Source organism: Haliotis cracherodii, unplaced genomic scaffold, assembly GCF_022045235.1.
Source record: "Haliotis cracherodii isolate W230 unplaced genomic scaffold, xgHalCrac1.p SCAF_1, whole genome shotgun sequence".
Classification (NCBI taxonomy): Eukaryota; Metazoa; Mollusca; class Gastropoda; order Lepetellida; family Haliotidae; genus Haliotis; species Haliotis cracherodii.
In genome coordinates this window covers 71,090,848-71,118,506 of record NW_027266264.1, presented here as the reverse complement: position 1 = coordinate 71,118,506, position 27,659 = coordinate 71,090,848, and the positions used below count along the sequence as shown (strand labels likewise).

The following is a 27,659-nucleotide window of genomic DNA, read 5'->3' as shown; positions in this document are numbered from 1 at the left end:
CATGAAAAATAAATTAATCACCATAATCTAGGACTTTGTTACATGATCATTAATTTGCTTCCTGGACTATGATTATATTCATACTGAGCTAGACCTTGTTCTTGGTAGGATTCGGACGACAAACACGGTACATAGCTGTGCATGAAATTCACTTTACAAACACTAATACTATAATACAATGACAATCATCCTGTTTAGACGACGGTGACACCAAGATTTCGAGACGGTAATGATACCAGATAAATTAACGAATATTCGGATTAAAATATCAGTCATACACGATAATATCCCAGTAAATAAAAATATACCCAGCAATCATCATTCAGAAAGCATAATGTCTTACATAACACACCACAGTGTATAAAGATGTTCCTCAAAGTAATAGTTTGGTTGGCTGGCTTCCTGGTTTTATTGTATTTCAAATTCGTGTTTAACTTAACCACTGAAATACCTCTGTGATGTTAACATTGATTGTGGACAACACAACAGTCTGGCGGAAGAAGACGTACAATTCTCTGCATAAGGTAATGAAAGGAAGTCCTGCTCGCACTATGGGCCATCGTGAGGTCTGTTAGGGTGAATAGACTTCAGTACATAATAAATCTCTCTCCTCTAAACAACAAGAAGCTATATGTTTGGGTGCTTCTTCCTTAATCAGTGAAGCATGAGTAGATTTACTGATAGGAGATGATAATATGATAATATCGTGATGAATGAGAGTGTTCTATATAGACAACTCACAAATTCTTCAATTGGACATTAGGCATTAAGCCATTGTGTTATGGACAGAAGGCATAAAGCCATCTGTGTTTACTGACATTAGGCATCTGTGTTATTAATGTGTTTCTCCTCTCCATCATGTTCTAAAATATTGTCCAGCTAAAAACGTTTTTTATATTTGTTTTCTCCATCTTATATGCTTTCAACACTAAAATACAACAGTATTCACTTTGAATATGACCCAATAACGATGAATTGAGCTTATGAACACCTGCGCTTTGGGAAAATATACCAAATTTATAACCAGTTTTGAACACTTGAGCAGAAGACTTATGCTTATACATCAGTGTTTTCCTTTTCTTCTGACAGACTTCTGAGCTGAGCATACTTAAGAGAGAAAAAATAATATGGATGAGTGAACTGTAGTTATCTCCCTTTGAAGATAATAATGGCTACCATTGAACTATCGTAATTAACACAATAGGGAATGTGTATTGTTACCATGGTTACAAGTTTGGCAGCTATTCAACAGTTAACAAACAAGGTAACTACCAGACGCTGTGAATCAATATCCACTGTGGTTGTGTGGACTGATGAGTATATTGTGTGACATACAAACTGAAGCCTACCATGACCTGCATGAGATTAGACATGAAAGCTGTGGTGACATTACCATGGTTATTGGGAGTATTTGTTTTATTGGCCAAATGTTAAATTAGTCAGGGTCCAGGATCAACCGTTAACAATCTTGAGCAACCTAAAACACTTAAAGTTCTTTATTACTTCAACACAGGGGACTCTGATAATATCAAAAGAACTTTTGACTGAGGAAATATACTTATATCTGTTCTCCATATAATCAATTACGACAAAAGATAACTTGTGCAGTTGTGCCAGCTATCCTACAATAACAGTCGCTTAACTACTTCGAGATTGGTCGATATATATGCTGACAACCCCAAACCCTAAAACACTCTCCTTGGAATAAAAGGATGTGACAACATTCACTAGTTGTTTGTTTCTTTGATAGTAGTCACCTCCTTTTATTCCAAAATTATCAAAAAAAAAACCCAAAAAACCAAGAGAATGTTGTTCTAACTACACAAAATCAAGATAAGAATAGTATTTAAATCTCCAGTTCCAGCTCGAGTGGAAAGGAACAGTGCTCATGTAAATTTATTCAAAACAATTGTTAAACGGTGACACTGACATTGACATGTTTATAAATGATCTTCCTGTGTAACAGTAATCAGAATATGTTTTTTAATAATGTGCCAAATTCCAGTCAGTGAATGCTCATCTTGAACAGAGTCACTTGCCTGAAGAGACACCACATGCCACAAATGCTTCAGTGTCGGGCAGGACCTAACAATTGAAAACTGCCGAACTCGGTCATCCATCCAACCACTCTCCATGACCAATATTGCTTACCACCACCTGATTTGTGACCTGGGCGCTGTGCACAGGACCACTTGCCACCACCTGATTTGTGACCTGGGCGCTGAGCACAGGACCACTTGCCGCCACCTGATTTGTGACCTGGGCGCTGTGCACAGAACCACTTGCCACCACACAAACAAGAGAAGACCAGAATATCTTATTTTTCCACGTTAATATGGTTTGCCAAGAAGAAAGTCACCATGTCCCATTTTCCCTCTCCGACAGCTGTACACTCTAAAGGAGATGTGAAAGTTAGAAAGAGGACCTTTCACATAACATGGTGACAAAAACTGCCGGTTGTGCTAGGCTGATTTTAAACTAGTAAATTTTGACTTACAATTCTCAAAGAATGTGTAATATTGCGCCTGTCATTTGTTCAAACAGGTACACCACAAATCTACAAAGAAAAGCAAGAGTTTGGAGTGTCTCAATATGATCATAATCATATACATGATATTGCCAACTAAACTGTCCTCTAAAACACTTGATAATAAATAACTTCACACATCATACATCTTCAACAAACATATAACCAACCCTCCTATAATCCTACATCCCTGAAAAAACCCAGTTACACCAGCTGTCTTTAAACAGGATCCTCCTTCTCAGCTTCTCTGACAGGGATGAGTTTCTCCACACTACCCCTACTACTGCTTGACCTGTCCGTGCTGCTGTAGCCACTGGACTTGCCACTGTCCACGAGGTTGATATGCTCCAGACTGTCCGGGCGCCGGTTCCGGGTCTCTGTCTTTGGTTCTGTGTCTTTGTGAGACTTGGAGGCTTGGACGGTAACTCTGCCATCTTCAAACCCTTTTTTCCCTGGTTGGAAGATCACTTCTGTGTCCTTGAGATTCTTGCCGAACCATACCGCCGTGCTGCTGCGGTTGTTAGCATCCTGTTTGATGCTGATGAAAGAGCCCAACATGAGCATAATTATACATAAGGATTATAAATAGTACTGTTTTAGTTGTTAATCTCTCATTAGATCTGACTCCAGATAAAAAATATTAGTCTTGATTCCCAGGCACCGCCAGCATTATCATAAAGTTTGCCACACGTTTTGTTTTTATTTCTATTTTGAAAAAAACAAAACAAAAATCCTTAAATATTCCAAGTCCAATGGTAGTCAAATACTGTATTACAGTATTTTACTCATCAAGGAATACATTTATGTTGGGAGGCCCTTTCCGATGTTGATTGTACACAACTGTTTATTTGGTTACACAACTGTTTACACATACTAGTGTGAATTTATTTTAAAAAAAGAAATCACCGCCTGCCTGCACTATATTTTCAAAAGACTTTGCCTGAGAACCAATTCTTGTATGTTTTGAAGCATTACTAGAGCATATTAACTTAGTTAAGATTATACTAACTTTTGAAAAAGTGTAAAACATTTATCAATAATGCCTTGTTTGGAAAATTGGTTTGATTAATGACAGGTCCATTAAGGTAATTAACTTCCAGAATTATTAAATTTAGTATTAACTGTTAAACCGACATATTGTTTACATGATATATTGATACTAAAATTTCCAGTCAATGTCATCCCTATGTGCCTCCTGTTTTCAACAGCTACTTACAGGCGAATCACCTGGTCCAGCAGCTCCATGTAGTTGACGAACTGCTCTCCTTCAAACACCTGTAACATACAACACTGTAACATACAACACAGCCCCCTTCGTCAAACACCTGTAACACACAACACTGTCCCCTTCATCAAACACCTGTAACATACAACACAGTGACGTACAAAACTGTCCCCTTCATCAAACACCTGTAACATACAACACAGTGACGTACAAAACTGTCCCCTTCATCAAACACCTGTAACATACAACACAGTGACGTACAAAACTGTCCCCTTCATCAAACACCTGTAACATACAACACAGTGACGTACAAAACTGTCCCCTTCATCAAACACCTGTAACATACAACACAGTGACGTACAAAACTGTCCCCTTCATCAAACACCTGTAACATACAACACAGTGACGTACAAAACTGTCCCCTTCATCAAACACCTGTAACATACAACAGTGACGTACAAAACTGCCCCCTTCAAACACCTGTAACATACAAAACTGCCCCCTTCAAACACCTGTAACATACAACACAGTTCTCCTTGTAACACCTGTAACATACAACACTGTCCCCGTCCAACACCTGTAACATACAACACTGTCCCCGTCCAACACCTGTAACATACAACACTGTCTCCGTCCAACACCTGTAACATACAACACTGCCCCCTTTCAACACCTGTAACATACAACACTGTCCCCTTCCAACACCTGTAACATACAACACAGTGACGTACAAAACTGTCCCCTTCAAACACCTGTAACATACAACACAGTGACGTACAAAACTGTCCCCTTCAAACACCTGTAACATACAACTGTGACGTACAAAACTGTCCCCTTCAAACACCTGTAACATACAACACAGCTCTCCTTGTAACACCAGTAATGTGTCAGGAACCGAACGTCCTAGTTTGCTACTTACAGCTGGGTCATGCCTGGCCTGTACATAGCCGTCGGAGAAGCGGTGGATGATGTCCGACTTATGGGCGGGTCCTGTGATGGCCGACGGACACAGGGAGAACAGGTACTGTCGGATAGTCTGTGTCGGGTGTCGCACCTCCATCGTTGGCTCGTTCTCTCGCAGACTCTCGACTGTGGAGGGAGGGAGGGAATACAAGTGTCAGAGAAGGTGTGGATCCCGTGGTCTCACCTCTATCATCATGGAGGCGTAAAGCAATCACTGTAGGATCAAAACTTTAAGAGGGACGGGTACCATTTCAAGAAAACAAAATAGGCAGGTGTTACGAAAACAGGTATTTTTCTGCAAGAAACAGAGTGTTATATGCTACTTTCAGCAATATTCCAGCAAAATCCTCGTAGGGGACACCAGAAATGGGCTTCAAACATTGCCCCACAGGGGAATCGAATCCTGGCCTTCAGTGTGATGAGCCATTGCTCTTCTACTTACTTGCATTTGTGTAAGCATCAAGAGCCTTCATTCTGTAGTAGTAATGATTGGGAACTGAAAAGAAAAAAATATTTGTAAAAAAACGTGACAAGCTAGTTATTATCAATATTCCAACACAATATATAATGGAATACAGTCACAATAATTTACATGACCAATCAGCGTTAGAAATTGGCACTAGTCCTATAGTCCTTGCCAAACTGCCCAATGGTAAAGGTATCAAAAGGACTAGTAGAAATTTGCCCTTTTTAAGGGTTTTGCTATATGTTATCATTATAAGGACTAGTGAACGGAAACTGTTAGTTTCTACCCCAGCCAATATGTGGCAGTTTGAAAGTAATTGAATCAATGAATGTTAATATTTAAGTTAAACATGTCAAAGTAAAAATATAAATGTGACAATACTGGTCTTCCACAGCTGTTTCCATATTTTGTATAATGAGACAGCTGCTTATCAAAACAGACATTTTGGTATGAACAATAGGATGTGTGTTGTAAAGACTCAAATATGCCGGTGCATCTTCCTTGCCGAACTAAGCTGGAATTTCTGGGTCCTATCGTAGCGCTACCAGTGGCTATCACGAGTTATGTCCCTTCTATGTCCTTCCTATTGACCAATCAGATTCCACCTCTCATAACACTTTCATTTGCTTCAAACAAAATGGCGGCGCCCAGTCAAGACAAGCTTATCGATAATCATAATCAATATTGTGGTAAAATGGATCTGTATGGGAGTTATGAATGGGATGTTGATTTCGTTATGCGATTTTGATGTAATAAAATGGGTCTTACTTTCAGAAGTACATGAAATTATGTGAGCACCTTGATTAAAAACATGAAAATAATTATGAAAATATCTGTTGACCATAAGTTGACGGTACACAGTCAAGACGATCTGATAATCATAATCCATATTGTGGTAAAATGGATCTGTGTGGGAGTTATGAATGGGAGGTCAATTTTGTTACATGATTTTGATTGAACTATGCATGGACTCATTAGTCCAGCCACAATACATGTATAACTCCATAATTCCAGCCAAGATTGGCAAGGGTGGAAACTGGACTTTTATAGTCAGTTAACTCCCTTGCCTCAGGAAGATGGTGGTGCTCTTAACAGAGGATACACTGAGAACGACAAACCTGAGGAAGCCACAAGCTGGACTCTCTCAGTCAGCAGCATTGGCTCATACATAAGATGCTCCACCCGATCCATGCGCCGCTTGATCTCCTGTCGCATAATCTAAACAGAAACAAAACGTCACCAGATGAGTCAAGTACAGACATCCCATGACAGAATACAGATAGTAATAAGAAAGAAACAAGTTTTCTTTAACTACTTTTGAGTAGTATACTCTATTGAGCATGTTGAGTTTGACCAATAACAATGTCAACATCACAACAGGACGTCTAATACAACATTATTCCCATCATTGTTTATTATTTATATCTATTTGCCACTGAAAAGAAACCTACCTAATGGAGGAGGTATGACAGTCCTTTAATGTTCATTAAATTAGACAAATTTGAAAGTTTTGAAATACCTATACTGAAAGTTTGTGAACATGTTCACATGGCTGTCAACTGACCCTCCTTTTTTCTTTGTATCAATTGCAAATCTTGACCTTTTGACAATTGCAAAACCACAGACAGAAGTACGAAAACGGATGATGATACAACCCTTGGAGAAATTCTAAATTGGGCAAGTTTGTGTCCTAAACTGAATGTTTCAGCATTTGTATACATGCACTGTTCATATAAAATAAAAAATGCAGGTGAAAAAGAATACATATAACGAGAGAAAAAGTATTTTCTCTTCCCCTATAGATGTGCTTGATCATGTTAACTTTTAGGGTTCGGACGAGTCCAAATTTACTACCCGGGTACCAGACCCCCCCATTACCCGACCCTACCCCGGTACCCACTGCAGGTCTCAAGAGTTGGGAACAAAATGTCTGATTGGTAATTGTTTTAACGCAGCCCTGGATAAAACTATTCAGATACATGTATCAAACAATCAGATCATGTGTTCACTGAAGCTTTATCTTTACTCAAACATATACCGTATATGACCGCGGATAAGCCGTACCCCTTAGATAAGCCGAGGTGTTAACTTGACCATTGAAATACGAAAGAAAATGATATTACCCGCAGATAAGCCGAACCAGGAAGTGAAAGGCAAAAAGGAATGTGTGCATCGTCAGAAAGAAATGTTAACAATGGCAGAGTGTAACCACTGAATTATATTGAGTTTTTGTCATTAAACAATATATCATGTGGCTAACCATGGGTCCATGTAGTCCAGTGGTACCCGGGTCCTACTCAGGACCCACCCGACCCTAGTACCCGAGTTACCCGTCCCAGCCCTATCTACCTTCTTTACTTATGGAAATTAGCAAACAGCTTTGACAGGAAGAAAGATTTATATAAATTATAGTTTTATATCCTTTTTGTGATTTTTTTTAATCCATGTACTTTGAAAAAAGATTACTGAAATGAGGCATGTGATTAATGACAATGCGATGTACCTTGGGTGCATCTGTTCCAATGTTGACATGGGGTCTTCTTGCAGATTTGAGAGTAAATCTGGTTATCTGACGCTTGGCAAACAGGAACAGTAGGATAAAAACCTTTAAATACAGAAATGATATCATGCAACACCACTGTTCCCCTACATCATCTTCAATTGGCATAATCAAACACAAATGCTAAACATCATCCTGTTCATCATCATGATAATGAAGAAAATCATAAGAATAAATTTAGTTGACATGGTGTCGAAGTTGATCTCATTCATTAACAAAATCAACCCATTTGTCAACAAGTTTTGCATAATCAAACATATGAACGTTGTTTTGAAAGATATTTGCTGGTATCCAGCATTTGTCTTCACTGCGCAGCTTGAACTACCATGTTTGAATGCTTTAAAAACTTATTCCAAATTTTAACATATTTTTCATTTTGAGTTTGACAGCTCAAACACACTGTAGGAGAATTGAAAATGATGAAAAACTTACCAAGCCCCCTGATGATATGAACAGGACTACACTGACAAGTGACAATTCAGCCATGTCCAGAAACTGATAAACATAGTTTGATCATATAAACCATGATGAAGCCAATTATTCAGGGTTGTACTTCATGTCTGCATGCCACACTGAAATGAATATACAAAATAGTAACACCTTTCCATTCAACAAGATTATTTGCCTGTATGATGGCATGGAGACAAATGGAAATAATTATTGTCTAATCTGCTGGTCAAATGTTTACATGGTTGGTGCATTAACTGTTTACATTCTGATCCAAAAACACTGTTAGACATAGTACGCCCCAGTGATGATCCGGGTTAGAGTTACGTCTTCAGCAACCCATGCTTGTTGTGAGAGGTGACCAAAGGATCGGGTGGTCATAATATTTTGCTGTGATTAAACTGCTAATTGCACAGTGTTTCACTGTCATATAGGTTCATCACTCATCAATTAGTGTCTAGGTATATGATGACAATTTGTAAATAATTACGTCTGAACCAGACAATCAAGTGGCTGACATCATGAGCATCCAAATTTGCAATTGGGATATAAAGACATGCATCAACCAAGTCAGTGAACCTGACAACCCAATCCTGTTAGTCGATTCTTTCAAAAAAGCATACTCGACTCTTATGACAAGCATGGGTTGTTGAAGACAAATTCTAACCCGGATCTTCATGGGTCACCTGGCCAGGTATGTGGCTAGGTTTCACATACTGGCTAACACTATGAAAACAAACCACAATTTACCAATCATGTGAGTTAAACGACATTGTCAGCTGTGTCATGTTTCAGGCAATAATACTGCAAATTAAATATCGTGTTAGGTATTGCATCACGACTCAACTTTCGCAATAAAGATCAGCAGTGACAATGATCAATGCTTACACCTGAATACTTGCTGTGCTTCTAATAAACACAACTTCAACTGATCTATTTTAGGCGAAATCGACTAGTTTCAATACGATGTCTTCACTGTTTCCTCGTTCTGAACGTCCTGTCGTGCCATGTCACTGTGCGAAAAGACATGTATTTGCATACAGAATGTGAATCTGTTGTTTAGTGTAACGCCATTTCATACACGGAAAATCGGGGCAAAATGACTAAATTTCGCATCAGCATTTTATGTGATCTTTAGTCTGTCAGAGTCGGTGTCAGACCAGTTTCCACTGATCATCTGTCGCAGTCAGAGCAATGAAAGCAATGGCAAAGTATCGGTCGGACGTTTAAACTCAATGTTCTAAGCAAATATAAGCAAGAGAAAGATAACCTGTCCTCTTTACAGAATTGTGACATATATCTAATACGTTGTTTCTTCGATTAAGTGGACACTAGCGATAAAAACACATTTACCGGAGAAAAATTAATAACCGGAAATCAATCTCCCGCCATATTGGTTGTCACTAAAATGAACAATAATGCAAAAGTGGGATCGTTAAGGAAATACAAATAATCCCAATATCGTGTTGGTTCTCATATTCACCAATCTTATTAAAATCAGATTTTAGTGCTCGCTACCGCTAAACAAAGCTTTATCTATCTGCAGCCTGAGCTAAGGTCTGATTTTAATGACATTGCATATTCCCAGAAACGTCAGACATGTGTTGTCTTTCTCTCACGAGTGATCATTTTTATGAAGCCGTCGGGAGATTACACGTATTAGCCATCATTTTTATCTGATTTTAAATTAATTGTATATTTATTCAGTGTATGAAATAGTTTAGACCACATGACATCTTGTTACTCCAGCATTGTGACACGAAATAAGAGCCCCTCCGTGGTCGTTTAAGACCTCACCTCACCAGGGGCTAAAACAAGGACTGGTCGGCTCAGAGTCAGTGTCTGAGTGGAGTATGGTACAAGCAGCCACACAGACACACACACACACACACACACACACACACACGTGCATGCACATTGCCATATAAGTGCAATAATCTTGGACGCGAAGTTAAATCCCATTTCATCTCTCCTCACCTCCACGTAATAATAAATACTCGACAATCCGTGGTCCGGAACATAGAACGTATTTAACTTAAGTAATAGAAGCGTTTGTAAAATCTTGATCAGTTCCAATGACATTTCACTTCATATAAGAGACTTGTCAAAACACCGACTAAGATGAAAATATATAAAACGCTGATTTAGAACTTATCCTAATAGTGATGGTGGTGGTAGAAGGAGTAGTGGTAGTGGTGGTTGTAGTTGTAGTTCCACACAAATCAGTGAGATCACACCTTCCAACCACGCGAATCACGCATGTTGTACCTGGAACATATTCTGCCCCGGAGTTACATTTGAGGTGACCCGTGAAGATCCGAGGTAGAATATCTTCAGCAATCCATGCTTGCCGTAAACGACGACTATGCTTGTTGTAAGAGGCGACAACGGGATCGGGTGGTCAGGCTCGCTGACTTGGTTGATGCATGTCATTGTATCCCAACTGAGTGGATCGATGCTCATGACGTCAATCGCTGGATTGTCTGGTCCAGACTCGATTACTTACAGACCGCTGTCATATAGCTGGAATATTGCTGAGTGCGGCGCTAAACAACAAACAAACAAACTTTTGGGGTGTATTATGAATAGTAGTTTGTTGAGATGAGTCGAGGGCATTGTAATGTATTTCTACATCACGTCACAACATATTTATCAGCTTTATAGGACCATTAGTGTTGAGATGAAACAGATTGAAATAATATCGTCATTACGAGGTCCGAGTTCCCATATTGGAGACAGGACATCCGGTGATGTGGGTGTTGAGTGAGGGTGGAAGAGCCGATAGTTACATATTAATGCCTTTCTTGTCCGATGTGTTTCCCGATTGTATTTTAGCTACAAGTCAAGAAATTGAATACCTAAAAGTGTGACATTTTAAATTACAAACAACTCATGCAGTACGCCTGTAGAGCCCTTAAACATTGATGGGCACGTAGGACGCTGACAAACAGACGGACATGAGCGGGCCGAAACCACGAACTCTGTACAGCAAATGTCGGCACCTTGTGCTACTGGGCCACCCATGTCACAACTAGCTTCCTTCTCGATTCCAAGCACGGGATTGCAGTTTTCACACTGAAGTAATACAAAACGGCACATACATATTGACTAAGGGGCCGGCAGATATAACGATATCAGCGCCCGCGAGTTGTATGTATTGTATATATATATATATATATAGGATGTAATGTGTAGACAATAAACAAAGACGTTGTTGAAATGTTTGATCGTTTGTAATCCATCACCCTCATGGCAACGACAAACAGGGTTTACGTTGGTGAAATGTTTGATCTTTGGTATTCTGTCAACCTCGTGACAGCACGCTGCAAAATGCTTATTGTCGTGCACGGAGAACAGAACAATAGAAAGTATTTAAATATGCCAAGAGAAAAGCAGCGCGTCTAAAGATTCAATAGCCGACGGTTTTAATAATAGCTGCTGCTCAGTTTAATTAAATACGGATTGATTATAACCAAACATGTGCAGGTTGTGTAAATAGACTGACAATGAAATGAACAAATATGTCCAGGCATCACCCTACGGAAGCACAAAAGTGTCAATATTTCTCTCGAAATATACCGACTTTATTGTAGTTTGTTTTGCATGTGCCATGGCACTAGACTCTGGTCCGTAAGCCACACTCAGCACTTAGACAGATGAGACAGGTCTTGAAATATTCGAATGGATTTTAATGCCACCTATTATCTGTTTGTTTATCGTTGCATTCAGACTTGTTCTAACTGTACGACAGCGCCGTGTAAATAATCGAGTCTGTGCACCAGTGGCTGATAGGACGACAACTAAGTCATCGAGCTTGACCACGCGATCCATTAAGTCGCTTACATTGACAAGCGTATAGGCTTCTAAGTGACGTCAGTTTTTGTATGCGCAGATTGTCCCCCAAGTCCTTACGGCGATGCCTCGATCTCTATCGGGAGAGTAACGGTGATGTATGGCGTGCACGTCATCCCATTGTGAAACAGGGTCCTAATCGGCCCGAATCTTCGAGATTCGAACCTGTGGTCAGCGGATCCTTACACAGCTAAGGGTCGTATCTCGGTGCCTAAGGTACAGGTGCACCCGTGACCGATATCGGTTTTGTTATACAGGGAAAGTATATGTTTACCTGCCCTGTCCAGGTGTGTTTACCGCCTTCGTGGTGCAGTGGACAGAGCGTCTGCCCGGAGAGCGGAAGTCGGTGGTTAGATCCCCTGGCCGCGTCATACCAAATGACATTAAGAGATGGTACTTGTTGTTACACTGCCTTAGGTGATACACAGACTGTCCGGCTCGGCGTCACTATTAAACTGCAGCTTGCTATCTCATTGGGCTAGCACTATTAAACCTGACTGGTACAAGCAGCCACACTCACGCATGCACATTGCTATATTGTGTGACGTAAAAGGCGACTAACGGGATCGGGTGGTCAGGCTCGCTGACTTGGTTGATGCATGTCAACGATCCCAATTGCGTGGATCGATGCTCATGATGTCAATCACGGGATTGTCTGTTCCAGACTCGATTATTTTACAGACCGCCGTCATATAACTGGAATATTGCGGAGTGCGGCGTTAAACAACAAACCAACCAACTATATATATTGTATGAGGTTGTTCCCGGTGTTGGACAGCTTCGCCCGAACGCAACGGTCCCCATCAGTAGTGTGTGGCTGCACGTGGAATCATAGACTGTGACGCGTGTTCCGCTTTCGATTGTGATCAGTCTCGTTCTTGTCCTTGTCAAGCAAACGTCTTTCGTTCGTACCTCTGTGTTGTATGTTATGTGGGCCCGAAGACCTTACAATGGTTAGATAATAAGAATGCAACATAAACCCTATATTTCACGTCGCCTTGTGTAAACTTGAGAGACAAAATCCCATCACTGTTTGACTAAAGTGGGAACGAGTTGGTTTAATAGTTTCCCACTATGCATAAATTACACAAGACGTCATCAAAACAATCACTGACAGATATGATATGATTTCAAAAAAGAGTATTCCACGTAATTAAATTAAAAGTAGAGACAAAGAACTGTGGACACAAGTCGTCACCGGTTTATCGTAAAATGTTTAATATTCACATGCTATTGATACAAAAAGGGGCACGGGTGGCCCAGTCGTCTAAGGCGCCGCGATTCGCTGTGCAGAGTTACGTCCCTTGGGCACGCCAGAAACCTATGATTGTGGGTTTGAATCCCGGTTCTCCCGGTTTGTCAGCACCGTACCCGTGCTCGTGGATTTCACCGAAGTGGTAAACGTCTGAGACCTGCATCACTTTCCTCCCACATTTAGCTGACACGCCGTGATATAACTGGAGTACTGTTAAAAGCGGCGTTGAACCCAACTCACTCACTCACTCACTATTGATACATAAACTCTTTGCCATTGCTTTGACAATATTATTAGGCTTGTAAATGTCAGCTCATATTCGACCGGCTCGTGTCATGGTGACACAGACATGGTGTAAACTAAAAACATGTTCTAAGTTTGTTTCCTCGACACATTAGCTGATTCATGTGCCGCCCACAAGCAAGGTAGTCTATCAATGGGGACAGACAGACTGGACTCTCTCGCTCACACCATCAATATCACCCCATCCCTGGCTTCCACTGGCTTCTCTATGGCTTCGTTTCAATGATGTCCAATGCAGTTCCCTATTTTGTATGGTGGCCGAGAGGGGACATCGCTTTCTCGCTTTATCGCTTTATCGCTTTCTCGCTCTATCGCTTTCTCGCGGTTAAGCAATATCACCTCTTGACCACTATAGGGGCCGCATGTGATATCTCATGCAATTGGGAGGTAATATTGGACTTTCCTCACTATTTACTCAAAACATAATTTAACTGTAGAGACGTAGGTGATTTTAAACAATCCACCGATTTTTGCGTAAAATGTAATTGATTTATTTATGGTTGTTTTCAGTTGTATGTGACCATCTCGCCGAAAGCGCGTGGCAGATCATGGCAATACGCTCTAAATAAATCAGGTTAAAATCTAAATATTTACAATATATATAAGTTAAGAAGAATATGGTTAATTAGTCATGGCTGATTGTTTTGCAAAAATACAATCTTATAATTTTGGATGTTCTATAACTAGTGTCGGTAGTATATGATGTTACAGTGTGTCATAAGGTTGTCCGTAAATGTTCTTTTTGACATTTGATGTATGTTTAACTTGAATTGTGTTTCTTGTCTTGTGCAAATCTACAAACATATGTACTTGCATATAGTAATTTGATAAACACCGCTGTGAGTGAGAATGGTTTCACGTCGCTTTTAACAATAATCGAGTAATATCACGGAGAACACCAGAAATGGGCTTCACACATTGTACCAATTTGGGAAATAGAACTGGGTCTTCGACTTGACGATCGAACGCTTTAACCACTAGGCTACCCCACTGCCCCCATCGCTGTGGCGTTACCACAGTTGATATGTGTACTTGTGTTAACTACACATATGGAGAGACATAATTAGTGTGGGCACATAGTTAAGGTTGATAACAATATGAAATGCATTACTATGATTATCTATAACATGTTAAATCAGCTATCATTATAATATGTTATGTATATCTTAAGTATAGTTTTGTCAAAATTGTGTGTGTGTGTGTGTGTGTGTGTGTGTGTGTGTGTGTGTGTGTGTGTCCGACTCATTGTCTGTGTAAAAAGGTAGTAGATAACTACATAACTCACATCAGAACGCACAATTGTTAATTGTTTAAATGGATAGAGAATTGCTACATAAATATGGATATACCTGTCTGAGCCTATACTATAATTGGATATCTAGTCTCTCCTGGCGGGAAAGTTAAACTATATTTTACAAGCACTTTAGCATTAAATTTAATTCCCGAAGACAGTTTGATCGAAATTCATTATAAGAAACGAGTTGTTTTAAAAAAGAAATTTACGACGCATTTCATTTCTGTTGTCCAAGGAATGGGGCTACGCTCTCGAAAGTCGTATATGTGACTTAAGGTAGAGACATATATCTAATTCATCTGTATTTTGTAAGGGAAACATAACTGTGTACATGTACATCTTTTGTTTGCATAATGTGCATGCAACTTAATGAACATAATTGTGATACCGAAATCGTACTAGCACATATTCGGCTTCAATTCCAAATCTAATGACCGAAAAAAATAATTCTTTGGACGTTGTAAACAATACAAACTGGCTAATAAAACTGACAATTATTTGTCAACATATGATCTCCTTTTTATCAGTTTTAAGATTGATGGAGGAATGAGGGGAGGATACAATGAACAAAATGAAAATATGAACAGTGACTATCTGTATTCTGTGAATCTCGCTTATTCATTACACTACAAGAATATATACAAGCCAAACGAGAAAAAATTATGTGTGCATTTTGTAACATATTTATCTACTACAAGATGTTTGAAAAATCTAATCATAAGAGGCAAAATAGTGGTGAGAACTACAGGAATGGATCACTAAATGTCAGCAAAAACCGTTATTAATGTACGGCATTATGGGAAATATCGCTTTCTCGCTCTATCACTTTCTCGCTTTCTCGCTTTATAGCTTTATCGCTCTATCGCTCTATCGCTTTCTCGCTCTATCGCTTTCTCGCTTTATCGCTTTCTCGCTCTATCGCTTCCTCTATTGACTAACCATAGCCATATGAAGGAATCGGGTGTTCTTTAATTTCTTTTGAATAGTATGTACTGTAAATCTTGAAATTAACGTTAAGAGTTAATAAAAAATGCAAACAAATTAGCGTAGACTTAATTACCGCATTCGACGTAATAAGCGCCCAGGGCGCTCTCAAAATTAGAATATTATTTTGGTGTAAAAAAAATTGAGTTGACAGATGAATTTCGTGGTTTATGCTGACAGCCAGAAATGTTTGTGCACGACAGATATGTTTTTCCCGAATTTAATTGCCCACAATTAAGTGTGCATATAACGAGTGTGTTAATAATATATTAGCAAATATTGCCGTGGGCGTTTATTAGAGCGGGGCGCTTATTACGTCGAATACGGCAATTATACTTTGCATTTATGTCTCAGAAATGACTGTTGATAAGACGGCCTCACTGAACACTTTGAATAGCGGAAATACCAACTTGAATATAAAACCAATCAACTATCTATTTCCATATTACGGTTACTGAGAACAATATGTCATCCAAAAACTAGAAATTACATAATGGACATCCGGTAGTATTACCATTGCTTGGGTGAGGACTTCCACTTTGATGACATCTACTCCGCAAACAGAATAAGCATTGATATAAGCGTTGTTTTTAGGAAAACACTATTGCCGTTTAGGAAGTACGTACTACTCAGCGCTATTGAGCGGTGTTATTTGCTATTTGTTTCGATAACTTGGCCTAGGGGCGGGGGACCCATTGGCTAAATAGGGCCATAAATCAATCAAACTCTTTTTCACGCAGAAACACGTGGATTGTTATAAAAGCACACATGTCTGTACTCAGTCTGTTAATTTATATGTAAGTAGATAGTGAGAAAATTTAACTATTCCGTCCATATGTATAATTTGAAATGCGAAAATGCGAAATGATCCCCCCCCCCCCCCCCCCACACACACACACACGCTGAGGACAACTTTTTAATGTTGTTTTACGTATATACTCTTTATCGTACAGAAACACATAACACATGCGAACCATATCGTGGCCAAGAGGGAATATTGCTGTACCGCGAGATAGCGATAGAGCGATAGAGCGATAGAGCGATAAAGCGATAAAGCGATAAAGCGATAAAGCGACAGAGCGATAGAGCGATAAAGCGATAAAGCGAGAAAGCGATAGAGCGAGAAAGCGATAGAGCGAGAAAGCGATGAAGCGATAAAGCGAGAAAGCGATAGAGCGAGAAAGCGAGAAAGCGATAAAGGGAGAAAGCGATAGAGCGAGAAAGCGATAAAGCGAGAAAGTGATGTCCCCTCTCGGCCACCATAATTTTGACCATATGTTCCGGTGTTTTTTAAAGTGAACAATTGACTCGCCTTTGCATACGTGTGTGACGGGTGCCACGGTTGGGCAGGATACGTTCACCTTTTCGCAACACCTGGCCTCAAACACATGTTTATGATATAGTCGGAATCGTACTATCGACTATGCTTTATGCAGAGATGTCTATTAGATATGGGAAGGATTTTGTCGCTTTATTTACATATATAATATCTGTAATCCCCAACTCTGACACGACGTATGGGTTAACAGCAGGGGATATTATTTGTGGTAATATGTCTGAGTATGGCGTATGACGTGTCCTTGTCGGGACATGCCTTGATGCTTGCCGAAACTCAAACGTTGATGAAACACTGCATCAAAGCCCCCAAAGTAGAAACCACAGACAAAATGAAGAACATAAGGAAGAACAATCGGTCCATCACAACTGCCACTTTCTTCCACTCGTCCTCGATATATTCCGCGTCATCCTTCTCGACGTACCGATTGTTGATCTGCTTAAGGACCGCTAGCTGTTCTTCCATCACTTTGTTCAAGGGAGACGATCGCATGCAGTCGTGTTCTTCAAACTTTAGAGAGTCATTTAGCTCTGATCCATTTTGGCTTTTCTTACTGGAAACGGCCTGAAACAACATCCAATATTAAAGGTTGATAACTGAGGTTGTAAATAACTCTCATTTGTGATAGTATGTAGGTTTTGTTGTGGTGGTGCACGCAGCAGTATTCCAAGTTTATGACGGCGTCATGTAAATAATCGTGTCTCGAGTAGACAATCAAGTTAATTGATATTGTGAGCAACCCCACGCCCTTGGGACACGATGACAAGCAATCAAACCAAGCGTCCGAACCTGACCACCCGGTCCATTTGGTCACCTCTTACAACAATCCGGGTACCAATTTTAACATTGAATAACCAAGGGGAGGTGATACACAAGCACTTCAGGTAGTACAGGTGGAGGTGAGGTGAGGTGAAATTGGGTTTAACGTCCAAGATTATTGCACTTATATAGCGACGTGCATGCACGTGTGTGTGTGTGTGTGTGTGTGTGTGTGTGTGGGTGTGTGGCTGCTTGTACTAGAACGGACTGATGCCGATTTATAGTGCTAGCCCACTGAGATACCATGCCGCAGTTTAACATTAATACCCCACTCAGACACAGTATACTGACTCCGAGCCGACGAGTCCTTGCTTTAACCCCTTAATGCCGAGCGCCAGACAGGGTAATAACAAGTACCATCTTTTAACGTCTTTTGGTATGACGCGGCCGGGGATCGAACCCCGGACCTTCCGCTCTCCGGGCGGACGCTCTACCACTAGACCACGGAGGCGGTCAGTACAGGTGGAAGAACCTGAGTGACGAAGGTAGTGACTGTGACTAGTTTATTTGTAAAGGGAACTATTTTGGCCCAGGAAAATGGCCACGAAGGCACAGCCAAGTTGAATAGAATAAGTTTGTTTGTTTGTTCTTTAACGCCGCACTCAGCAATATTCCAGCTATATGACGGCGGTCTGTAAATAATCGAGTATGGATCAGACAATCCAGTGATAGACACCACGAGCATTGATCCATGCAATTTGTGGTGAGGTGAGGTGAAATGGGGTTTAACGTTGCGTCCAAGATTATTGCACTTATATAGCGACACGTGTGTGCGTGTGTGCGTGTGCGTGCGTGCGTGCGTGCGTGCGTGCGTACTAGTCCGGACTGATGCCGATTTAAAGTGCTAGCTCACTGAGATACCATGCCGCAGTGTGTGTGTACTAGTCCAGACTGATGCCGATTTAAAGTGCTAGCTCACTGAGATACCATGCCGCAGTTTAACATGAATACCCCACTCAGACACAGTATACTGACTCCGAGCCGACCTGTCCTTGTTTTATCCCCTTAATGCAGGGTAACAACAAGTACCTCTTTTAACGTCTTTTGGTATGACACGGCCGGGGATCAAACCCCGGACCTTCCGATCTACGGGCGGACGCTCTACCACTAGACCACGGGGGCGGTCCACGCAATTGAGATACGATGACATGCATTTAACCATGTCAGCGAGCCTGACCACCCGATCCCGTCAGTCGCCTCTTACGACAAGCATAGTCGCTTTTTACGGCAAGCATGGGTTGCTGAAGACCTTTTCTACCCCGGATCTTCACGGGTCGAATAGAATAAATAAACACATCTCTATATTATAGGAGATTATTACCGTTTGTAGCTTAGACGTAGACTTAGTCAAACCCGCAAACTTGCTATAAAGTTCAGGGTCACACTTGGAGGAGACCTTCGCGGGACGATCTTGTGGTTCATCCCTCGCACACAGGCACTGAGAAAGAGTCCCAAGAAACAGGCTCCGCACCCACCGAGGAACACGGACACTATTCTGACCCTTGTAATGCACGTTCAGCACGACTACTGTGAGGACAGTGGACAGGGTCACCAGCGCCATAGACAGGCAGAAGTAGATTCCTGTGGAGGACAAAGACATCATATAGTGATCTGGGGGTCCCATGCGGGATTCGAAACCACACTCCTAGAGTGAGGCACCCAATCGACAGCACACAAAGTCAGCGATCTCTCCCACTCAGCCACCGAGGCTTCCACAAAAATGAAAGTCCGGCAACTGGTAGTCTAGTTCACGTACTGTGTACCCTTCTGACAGATTGGCACAGTTCGACGGGCTAAATTCACACATTCAATTCACAAACTGCTTATACATCTAGCCAATTATATCGAGAACACGTGCTGTCTCCTTAGGCAAGTGACTTTATTTGAAATGTGCTTCTGTTCAGCCGGTTTGTATACTCCCCATGGAGCTGAGAATGAAAATCAAGTAGATACTGATCCGTTGACCGGATAAAAATGTAGCACGCTTAAGAGCGTGGATTTGGCGTCTTATTAATATTCACATTATAAATATGTATTATCTAGCGAGGGGTTTTGGGAACATACCTAAATAAGGGAAGTTGTCAGACGTTGGCGGCAACGTATCAGATACCACCAGCATGAACACAGACAGCGATAGCAACACTGTGATCTCCAGCGACACCTTCTCCCCGGCGTCTGGGGGTAGCATAAAGCCCAGCAGAGCTACAGCAGAGATTAAAATACACGGAAACAGCAAGTTCAGCAAGTAGAAGAACGGCTTGCGTCGTAGATTGACGTAGAACGTCACGTCAGGATAGGGTTCCGGGCAGCAACCGTAGTACAGCTCATGTCGTTCCACGGGAACACTCACCAAGTCCCACTCGCTGTTGACTTTGAAGCTGGACATGTCCCCGGCGCTGTCTCTGTTAGTGGAGTTGATCTGAAGTCCGTTGAAGGCCCAAGAGCCGAAGCGTAGGGCGCAGGATTGTCTGTCGAAGGGGAAGTAGGTGACGTCGACTTTGCAGAGGCTTGTTATGATTGTGGGGAAGTTGTAGCTGGCAGAACCGTCTGAGTTGAAGGTAGGGCGGTAGTCCTTGAGTCCAACAAGTTCGTCATCGGCGCTGGATGATAGTGTAAATGAGGCATTATTAGATCAGTACAGGTAATACAATGGATCAACATGCTGCAAGGAACATTGTTTGTTGTTTAACGCCGCACCCAGCAATATTCCACAGCTTTTGACGGCGGTCTGTAAATAATCGAGTCTGGACCAGACAATCCAGCGATTGATATCATGGGCATCGATCCCCGCAATTGCGATACGATGACATGCATCAACCAGGTCAGCGAGTCTGACCACCAGATCTTATTAGTCGCCTCGAGCGACAAGTATGGGTTGCTGAAGGCCTACTCACAATTTTGCAGTTCAAATTTAAGGGGGAAGAGAAAAGAGAAAAAAGGGGTGAAGTATAATCGACTCACTTGTCATATAGAGTAATATCCGGTGTCCATACTTTCGCATAGGGGAGGATAAGTTGTGAGATGCCCCCATATTCAGTGGCGTTCCACGTCATCTGACAGTCGTACCAGTTCTACAACACAAACATACAGAAAGGACTGAAATGCAAATAAGGCTTAGAAGGTTATTGCTGTTACTGCCGTCTATGTACATCCTGTATGTGGAGGAGCACAGACGGAATTTCCTTCTGAACAGATACGACTTCATTCAGAAGGTACTGGTCAATTATAACTTTGCTTCAAGTTGTTCACAAAAATATACTTGTTCACTAGACGTGCCAGATTCCTGAAGCAAAGGTGAAGTTTAAAAAGATGAAGTTGGACTCTTGTTATCAGAGATACCTCCCCAACAAGATCAAATGTTCGGAAAAGAAAACTTAAGTAATATCGGGACTGTCCTGTGAGGTGATAGGGTTTTGCATTAAACGTCAAGGCCAGAGAACAACCAGTCTCACAATTCGCCGAAACGGATTCCACCGGGCGCAAAAGGCAAAACAGATGAAAAACACACGAATGGATCACCGAACCGAGCGACGACACCAGGTATTTGCGAAAAGGGTAAGCATGTTCTTTCTCACCAGAAGCACCCACCACTCTCAAAATTTACTATAAAACGTGGGGGCACGGGTGGCCTAGTCGTCTAAGGCGCCGCGATTCGCTGTGCAGAGTTGCCTCCCTTGGGCACGCCAAAAACCTATGATTGTGGGTTCGAATCCCGGTTCGTCCCAATTATGTTTCTAGGTTTGTCAGCACCATACCCGTGCTCGTGGGTTTCACCGAAGTGGTAAACGTCTGAGACCTGCATCACTCCGGGCTTTCCTCCTACATTAAGCTGACACGCCGTGATATAACTGGAATACTGTTAAAAGCGGCGTTAAACCCAACTCACTCACAAACGGAAGTGTTTGTTGCCTCACGCCGCGCAGCAGTACTCCTGCGGCCTGTAAAACCAGACAATCAAGAAGTTCCAGTGACACAACAGGGCATTTACTGATTTTGTTGAACCTAAGAACATGTTAAATTAGAATCAATTCTGCTGTGTAGCGCGAAGGAAACATTCATATTAACATCACTAATGATATAAACATGACAGAACTTACCAAGCGAATCCAGGCGTTGACTGTCAATATTTGTTGAGGTTCATCCTGGAAAACAGCAATTGACATACTTGATGTACAAAGATCAGGGTTCAGTCGAAGTGAATTTCAAAGGTTTCAATGTTAGAAGTTTGTAGTAAAGTTCTGAGGAAGTACTTTTTTTATTGTTATTGTTGGGAAATATGTATGTCTTAAAATATTACAAGTTGGGCATACTAACAAAAAATGTAAATCATCTTCTATAATCATGATAATGTTCATAGAACATGGGATTTGAAAAAAACAACAGCCCTGTAAATATGTTAACCTGGATTTGGCGTTGCATTGAGATTCGATTACCAGAAATGTATGGTCGTGTAAAAGTGTGTGGAATTGCCATTTTCCTCCTTCTGATGGTTTGTTGGTGCATTCAGACTTGGGGTAAATGAAGGATTGATACTTGTTGATTGTACAATGTATTGTGTTCATAATACACTACTGCTTACCCCATCTCAAGATGGGTTGATGGGCCCTATCTATAGATGGAATGATGGTCAAGGCGAGAGGTTACAAACTCTTCTCTGCATTGTCTCTTGAATATGAAAAAAAAAAGATTCCCAAATGTGATAATTTCTTATATGATGATATTTTCAGATCAATGTGACTTAATAATGTATTTCAAACATAATGCATGTTCTATAAATTAAATAGTGTAATCACAGTTATATGAAATGATTGACAGTATATCTACTTACCAGTTCAATGACCTGTCTTATGGCAATGCCAATTTTTAACTCTATGGGAGAATCTGTTCCACAATTTGGCCGCGCATAACTGATATATTTTGCAAACAGCTTGTCCATCAGTGCAGTCTGGTTGCCATGGGTAACTTTTACTGCAAGAAAGAGTATACATTGTGAAGAATATTGATCGTAAATGCAATATGGTAAAAAGCGTCCAGTATATGCCTCCACACATTGATGAAGGAGTGGTCTATTTTGGCTCTAAATTCTAAAGGGGCAATATCCTACTACATGTAGTACATTCACCTTCAGAATGACCTGGAGGTTTGCAATGAAAACGAACTTTACAAAATTGTTCGGGCGTTGGCAACACCATTCCATTATTCCTTATTTTGTAATTGTTGGGTATCGTCTAAAGCGCCGCGATTCGCTGTGCAGAGTTGCATCCCTTGTGCACGCCAGAAACCTATGATTGTGGGTTCGAATCCCGGTTCGCCCCGATTGTTTCTAACTTTGTCATCATACCCGTGCTCGTGGGTTTCGACGAAGTATTAAACGTCTGAGACCTGCATCACTTTTGGATTCCCTCCCACATTAAGCTGACACGCCATGATATAACTGCAATGATGTTAAAAGCGGCGTTAAACTCAACACACACATTGTTATTGATGATCAGGAAAAATTTGACAAATATCTATATGAAGATACAATATTGACGAATACGGACGGATACAGGTATGTCGTAAGTCACCACTACTGACTATTACATAACACGGAACTATAGGAATGAAGTAGAAACAAGGTTGCCGTTTTCGGAAAGAATGTTTTATTTCTCGTTTTCGGTGTCGTCGTTTTTGTTTGTTGCAGTACCCAACGAAAATGGGCCAGCCAGGTATGAAACTCCTAAAAATTTCAACCAGACCACAGGACTGGCTAGCTGAAATACTTGCCAGCCCTGACCAAAACCTGCCTGCCCACTATAATCATATGTTTCTCAGGATATGCTAACGGGGTTTCTTTTTGGTTACATTTTATCATTCATCTTAACATGTGAATTAATGCTTATCATTGGGAAATATTTAGAATATTTTCACATATGAAATATAACTCGACCGTCGGGCAGGGGGATATGAAAATCTGGCAGCCCGAGTTGAAATCAACCCGTCTCGGACGGTCGGGCAGGCAGGTATTGAAATGGCTAATCCGTATCTAAAATTGAAGTTATCTAGTTCCCGGTTTGGGAGCATTTGTACGTTATTTGGTTAAGTCACCACCCAAATGTGGAGTACCCAAGCCCAAATGTGGAGTACCCAAGCCCAAATTTGGGGGACTCATACGTATTTATTTTTTAAAGCGACATGTCCCAAACGGGATTGCTCTAATCCGTATAAACCGTTAAAACGATACAATATATATGTTTCTAGTAATTTATTCAGGAGTAAATTCTCATGAATTTTGAAACTGAAACTATAACATTTTCAAGACCCGTGAAGATTCCGGGGTAGAATAGGTTTTCAGCAACCCATACTCGCCGTAAAAGGCGACTATGCTTGTCGTAAAAGGCGACTAACAGGATCGGGTGGTCAGGCTCGCTGACTTGGTTGATACATGTCATCGATCCCAATTGCTTGGATCGATGCTCATGATGTCAATCACTTGATTGTCTGGTCCAAACTCGATTATTTTACAGACCGCCGTCATATAACTGGAATATTGCTGAGTGCGACGTTAAACAACAAACAAACAAAACATTTTCAAAATCCACTCATCACATTTCCGAAATTTATTCATCACACACATTTCTAACATTTATTCATCACACACATTTCCAACATTTATTCATCACACACATTTCCAACATTTATTCATCACACACATTTCCAACATTTATTCATCACACACATTTCCAGCATTTATTCATCACACACATTTCCCACGTTTGTTCATCAGATTAATCAATGCAATGTGATGATGAATGACTACTAATCAGTCATTGCCTCTTTGATATACAAGTAACATTAGGGTTAAATAAACTGAGATAACTCAATAGGCGATGGTGGCATATTGTTGTTCTAGTAATTCTACCATTAAGTTCTTCTCTACACAGTCCGTGATTGGAAGACGCATGTGTTGTTATAGGAAATGGCATTGTGTTTTCACAACAAAGTCTAAGTTAAAACATGTTTAATCCGATTAATGTTCAATGTTTCAAATCATATGATATATTTTCATGGGCACGGATTCGCTTTTTTGGTTACGAGTTATCCAGGTGATCGGGTGCGGATGATCCAACATTTGGGTACGGGACGGTGTCTGGTACAGATCTCCCTGGGTACAGATCTCCTTGGGTACGGACCTCCCTGGGTACGGATCTCTCTCTGTACGGACCTCCCTGGGTACTGATCTCCCTGGGTACGGACCTCCCTGGGTAAGGACCTCCCTGGGTACTGATCTCCCTGGGGACGGATCTCCCTGGGTACGGACCTCCCTGGGTACTGATCTCCCTGGGTACGGATCTCCCTGGGTACTGATCTCCCTGGGTACGGATTGTCCCCCTTCTTGTTATATCATGATAATAACAAAGTGTAGCACGAATGTGAAGAACATCAAATAGTTTTTATACCGAATATGAAATTCTGTGTAATATCCAGTTCAATAATCTATCCATGCTAAACGCTTATCAGCGTCATAGCTTGTGTCTCTCGATATAACAGTTATCATGTTGTTAAAACAAATATGCTGTGAGTATGTAATGAATGTTCTGTTTTTATGTGAAAAAACCCCAAACTAAAGCAACTGTTACAGACCCAGAGACTAGTGTGGGTTTCATGAACACAAAATTCGAAGAATAGAGAATAGAAAGAATAGAAACGAAACACAAACTAAGCCAATGTCAGCACGTAATGAAACATGCAGAATGAAGCATGAACAGCACAAGTTGAGAGAGATCGTTGGTTGATATGCAGATAAGATCGATGGCATACAATCTACTATTTTTTATTATTTTTTTAAAACAATATTTATTTCCATTGGGTACAGTGGAAGAGGATTGATAAACAGGCAGCGCCTTTATAAGTATCTCTCCCCAACAAAGTTCGAACAACCAGTAGTATCATTATACAGTAGTATAGACTTCATATGAAGTCATATGTACATATGGTACATCAAAGGTAAACAGTTGTTTGTGAGATTCATATAAGAGTCAATGTTTAGACAATCTTTTGCCCATAGAGAAGAAATGATGTACAGAGTCAATGATGCTCAGCAGTATTTCTTTGTCTAGGCTGACGTTACCAAACAGGACGGTTCGAAGGTCATAGCCATTAACATAATAAATCTTCTATTTACGGGTACTATGTAATACCAGTATGTATCCATGTACCAACAAAAGAAACCATAGAGCCACGCATTTATGTATTAATATAAGTATGTATCAACTATGCAATGTGTATCCATGTACCACGGTGAGTGTTTTAAAATAAATAAAATAACTTTGACTTGAAAAAAGTCGAGAGCAAACACAAACATTGACAGCGTGAATTAGCGTTTCCAGACTAAATAAAACGCTTTACTGATCATAAACATCTGGCAGAAGAGAAGTAAACGTTTTGCGTTCGCTTTGTTAAGATGTACAGAAGAATTTATTACCAAGCTATGGACAGCACAACATAAGTTTATACAACTTTCAATGCTTATCGTTAACAAAATACAGATAAGTACGTACCTAACGTTCCGAAGAATGCGACAATGATTATTCCCACGTTAGCCATTTCGGTAAACTTTCCAATGAATCACAGTCTGTTGTCCAGTTTCATAGTCCTGCCGGTTTCCTGAGATTATTCAGAAAATTGTTTCAGTAAGTAAGTGGTTGGGGACCTAATGTCCTATTTCGGACCTATATCGCGCAAGTGAATTCTTAAAACAGGGTTCCCTTTCTTATATAATCGATTTAACGATCCCTTCCGATGTATCCAATTGTAACAACGAATTACCTTACCCCAGTAACCAATTACAAATACCAGAAAAAATAATTGTCGCGCCAGCAAGGCATTAGGTAGCCGTTTTTCTTTGTTTGAAACATTGATCTATTGTCTATGAGTTCATTGTTATGCAACTGCAGTATACATTTAAGTGTTACGCAACGAATGGTATACAGTTAAGTGTTGTGCAAAGAATGGTGTACAATTAAAGTAAGAGACATAAATAGCTCTATTGCCCTTGCCGCTAGCTAATCCCAAACCACAATCTCTTCAATCTGTGAAGAGTATTCTTATCTCAACAATAGTGTTTAATAAGTGCAACAACAGGTTTCGGGACAAGGAAACGCCTCCAGCGCCTTTAGCCTGCAGCCTTGGTGTGCGAGACCTGTTTGAAAGTGCTGTTGCTTGGACGTTCACACTGGGTGGTAGTTTTAAAAAATATATGAGAAAGTGCCCTTTCTTGGGCGAAGTAGAAGATGAAATATTTTTTCCTGATAGACTCTCCCATGTATGAGGATATTCGGTTTAATCACATAAACAATATCGAAAGTGTAAATAACTTGACGAAACTGTCTCCAGTTGGAAAATTAGTATTCCTCACGAGGTGTAAATACATTGAGTAATGTTTTGTCGATTATGTACCATGTTTCGTCGTCGGAGATCTCTAATGTGTTGATCATAGTCAGAATACAAAAGTTTGGTTTAATCATATTGTGTTACATTAATCTGCTATGCTGAAGGGGTACATAAGCCTGATTTTATGGTGTTGTTGAAAAAATAATGTATTCTTTTAAATGTTTTTTTATGCAGTTCAAATGTATTGATCAACGAC

General features: G+C 40.7%; 2 protein-coding genes across 3 annotated transcripts in view; both read right to left on the bottom strand.

Moving 5' to 3' along the window:
- Positions 1–1,896: 1,896 nt before the first annotated feature.
- Positions 1,897–9,590, bottom strand: LOC139468224 (protein C1orf43 homolog). Of its 2 annotated transcripts, XM_071250052.1 has the most exons (8): positions 9,542–9,590; positions 8,174–8,313; positions 7,685–7,786; positions 6,300–6,399; positions 5,158–5,211; positions 4,672–4,841; positions 3,744–3,802; positions 1,897–3,065 (listed from the first exon to the last, which is right to left on the bottom strand). In XM_071250052.1, exons 2-8 carry the CDS (start codon positions 8,225–8,227, stop codon positions 2,747–2,749), a joined length of 858 nt encoding a protein of 285 aa, XP_071106153.1. In that variant the 5' UTR covers positions 8,228–8,313; positions 9,542–9,590; the 3' UTR covers positions 1,897–2,746. The 2 variants fall into 2 exon arrangements, with proteins under 2 accessions (XP_071106153.1, XP_071106162.1); XM_071250061.1 differs by lacking the exons at positions 1,897–3,065; positions 3,744–3,802 and adding an exon at positions 3,930–4,187 and having other exon boundaries at positions 4,458–4,841.
- A 7,898-nt stretch (positions 9,591–17,488) lies between these two features.
- The window catches only part of LOC139457317 (uncharacterized), a 31,195-nt gene continuing 21,024 nt past the window's right edge, over positions 17,489–27,659 (bottom strand). Inside the window, exons 8-13 of the mRNA XM_071238728.1 lie at positions 22,860–22,999; positions 22,129–22,173; positions 20,993–21,102; positions 20,096–20,631; positions 19,375–19,612; positions 17,489–17,765 (exon numbers count right to left, since the gene is read on the bottom strand). Of these exons, the coding sequence (XP_071094829.1) occupies positions 17,489–17,765; positions 19,375–19,612; positions 20,096–20,631; positions 20,993–21,102; positions 22,129–22,173; positions 22,860–22,999 (1,346 nt within the window). The remainder of the gene's footprint in view (positions 17,766–19,374; positions 19,613–20,095; positions 20,632–20,992; positions 21,103–22,128; positions 22,174–22,859; positions 23,000–27,659) is intronic.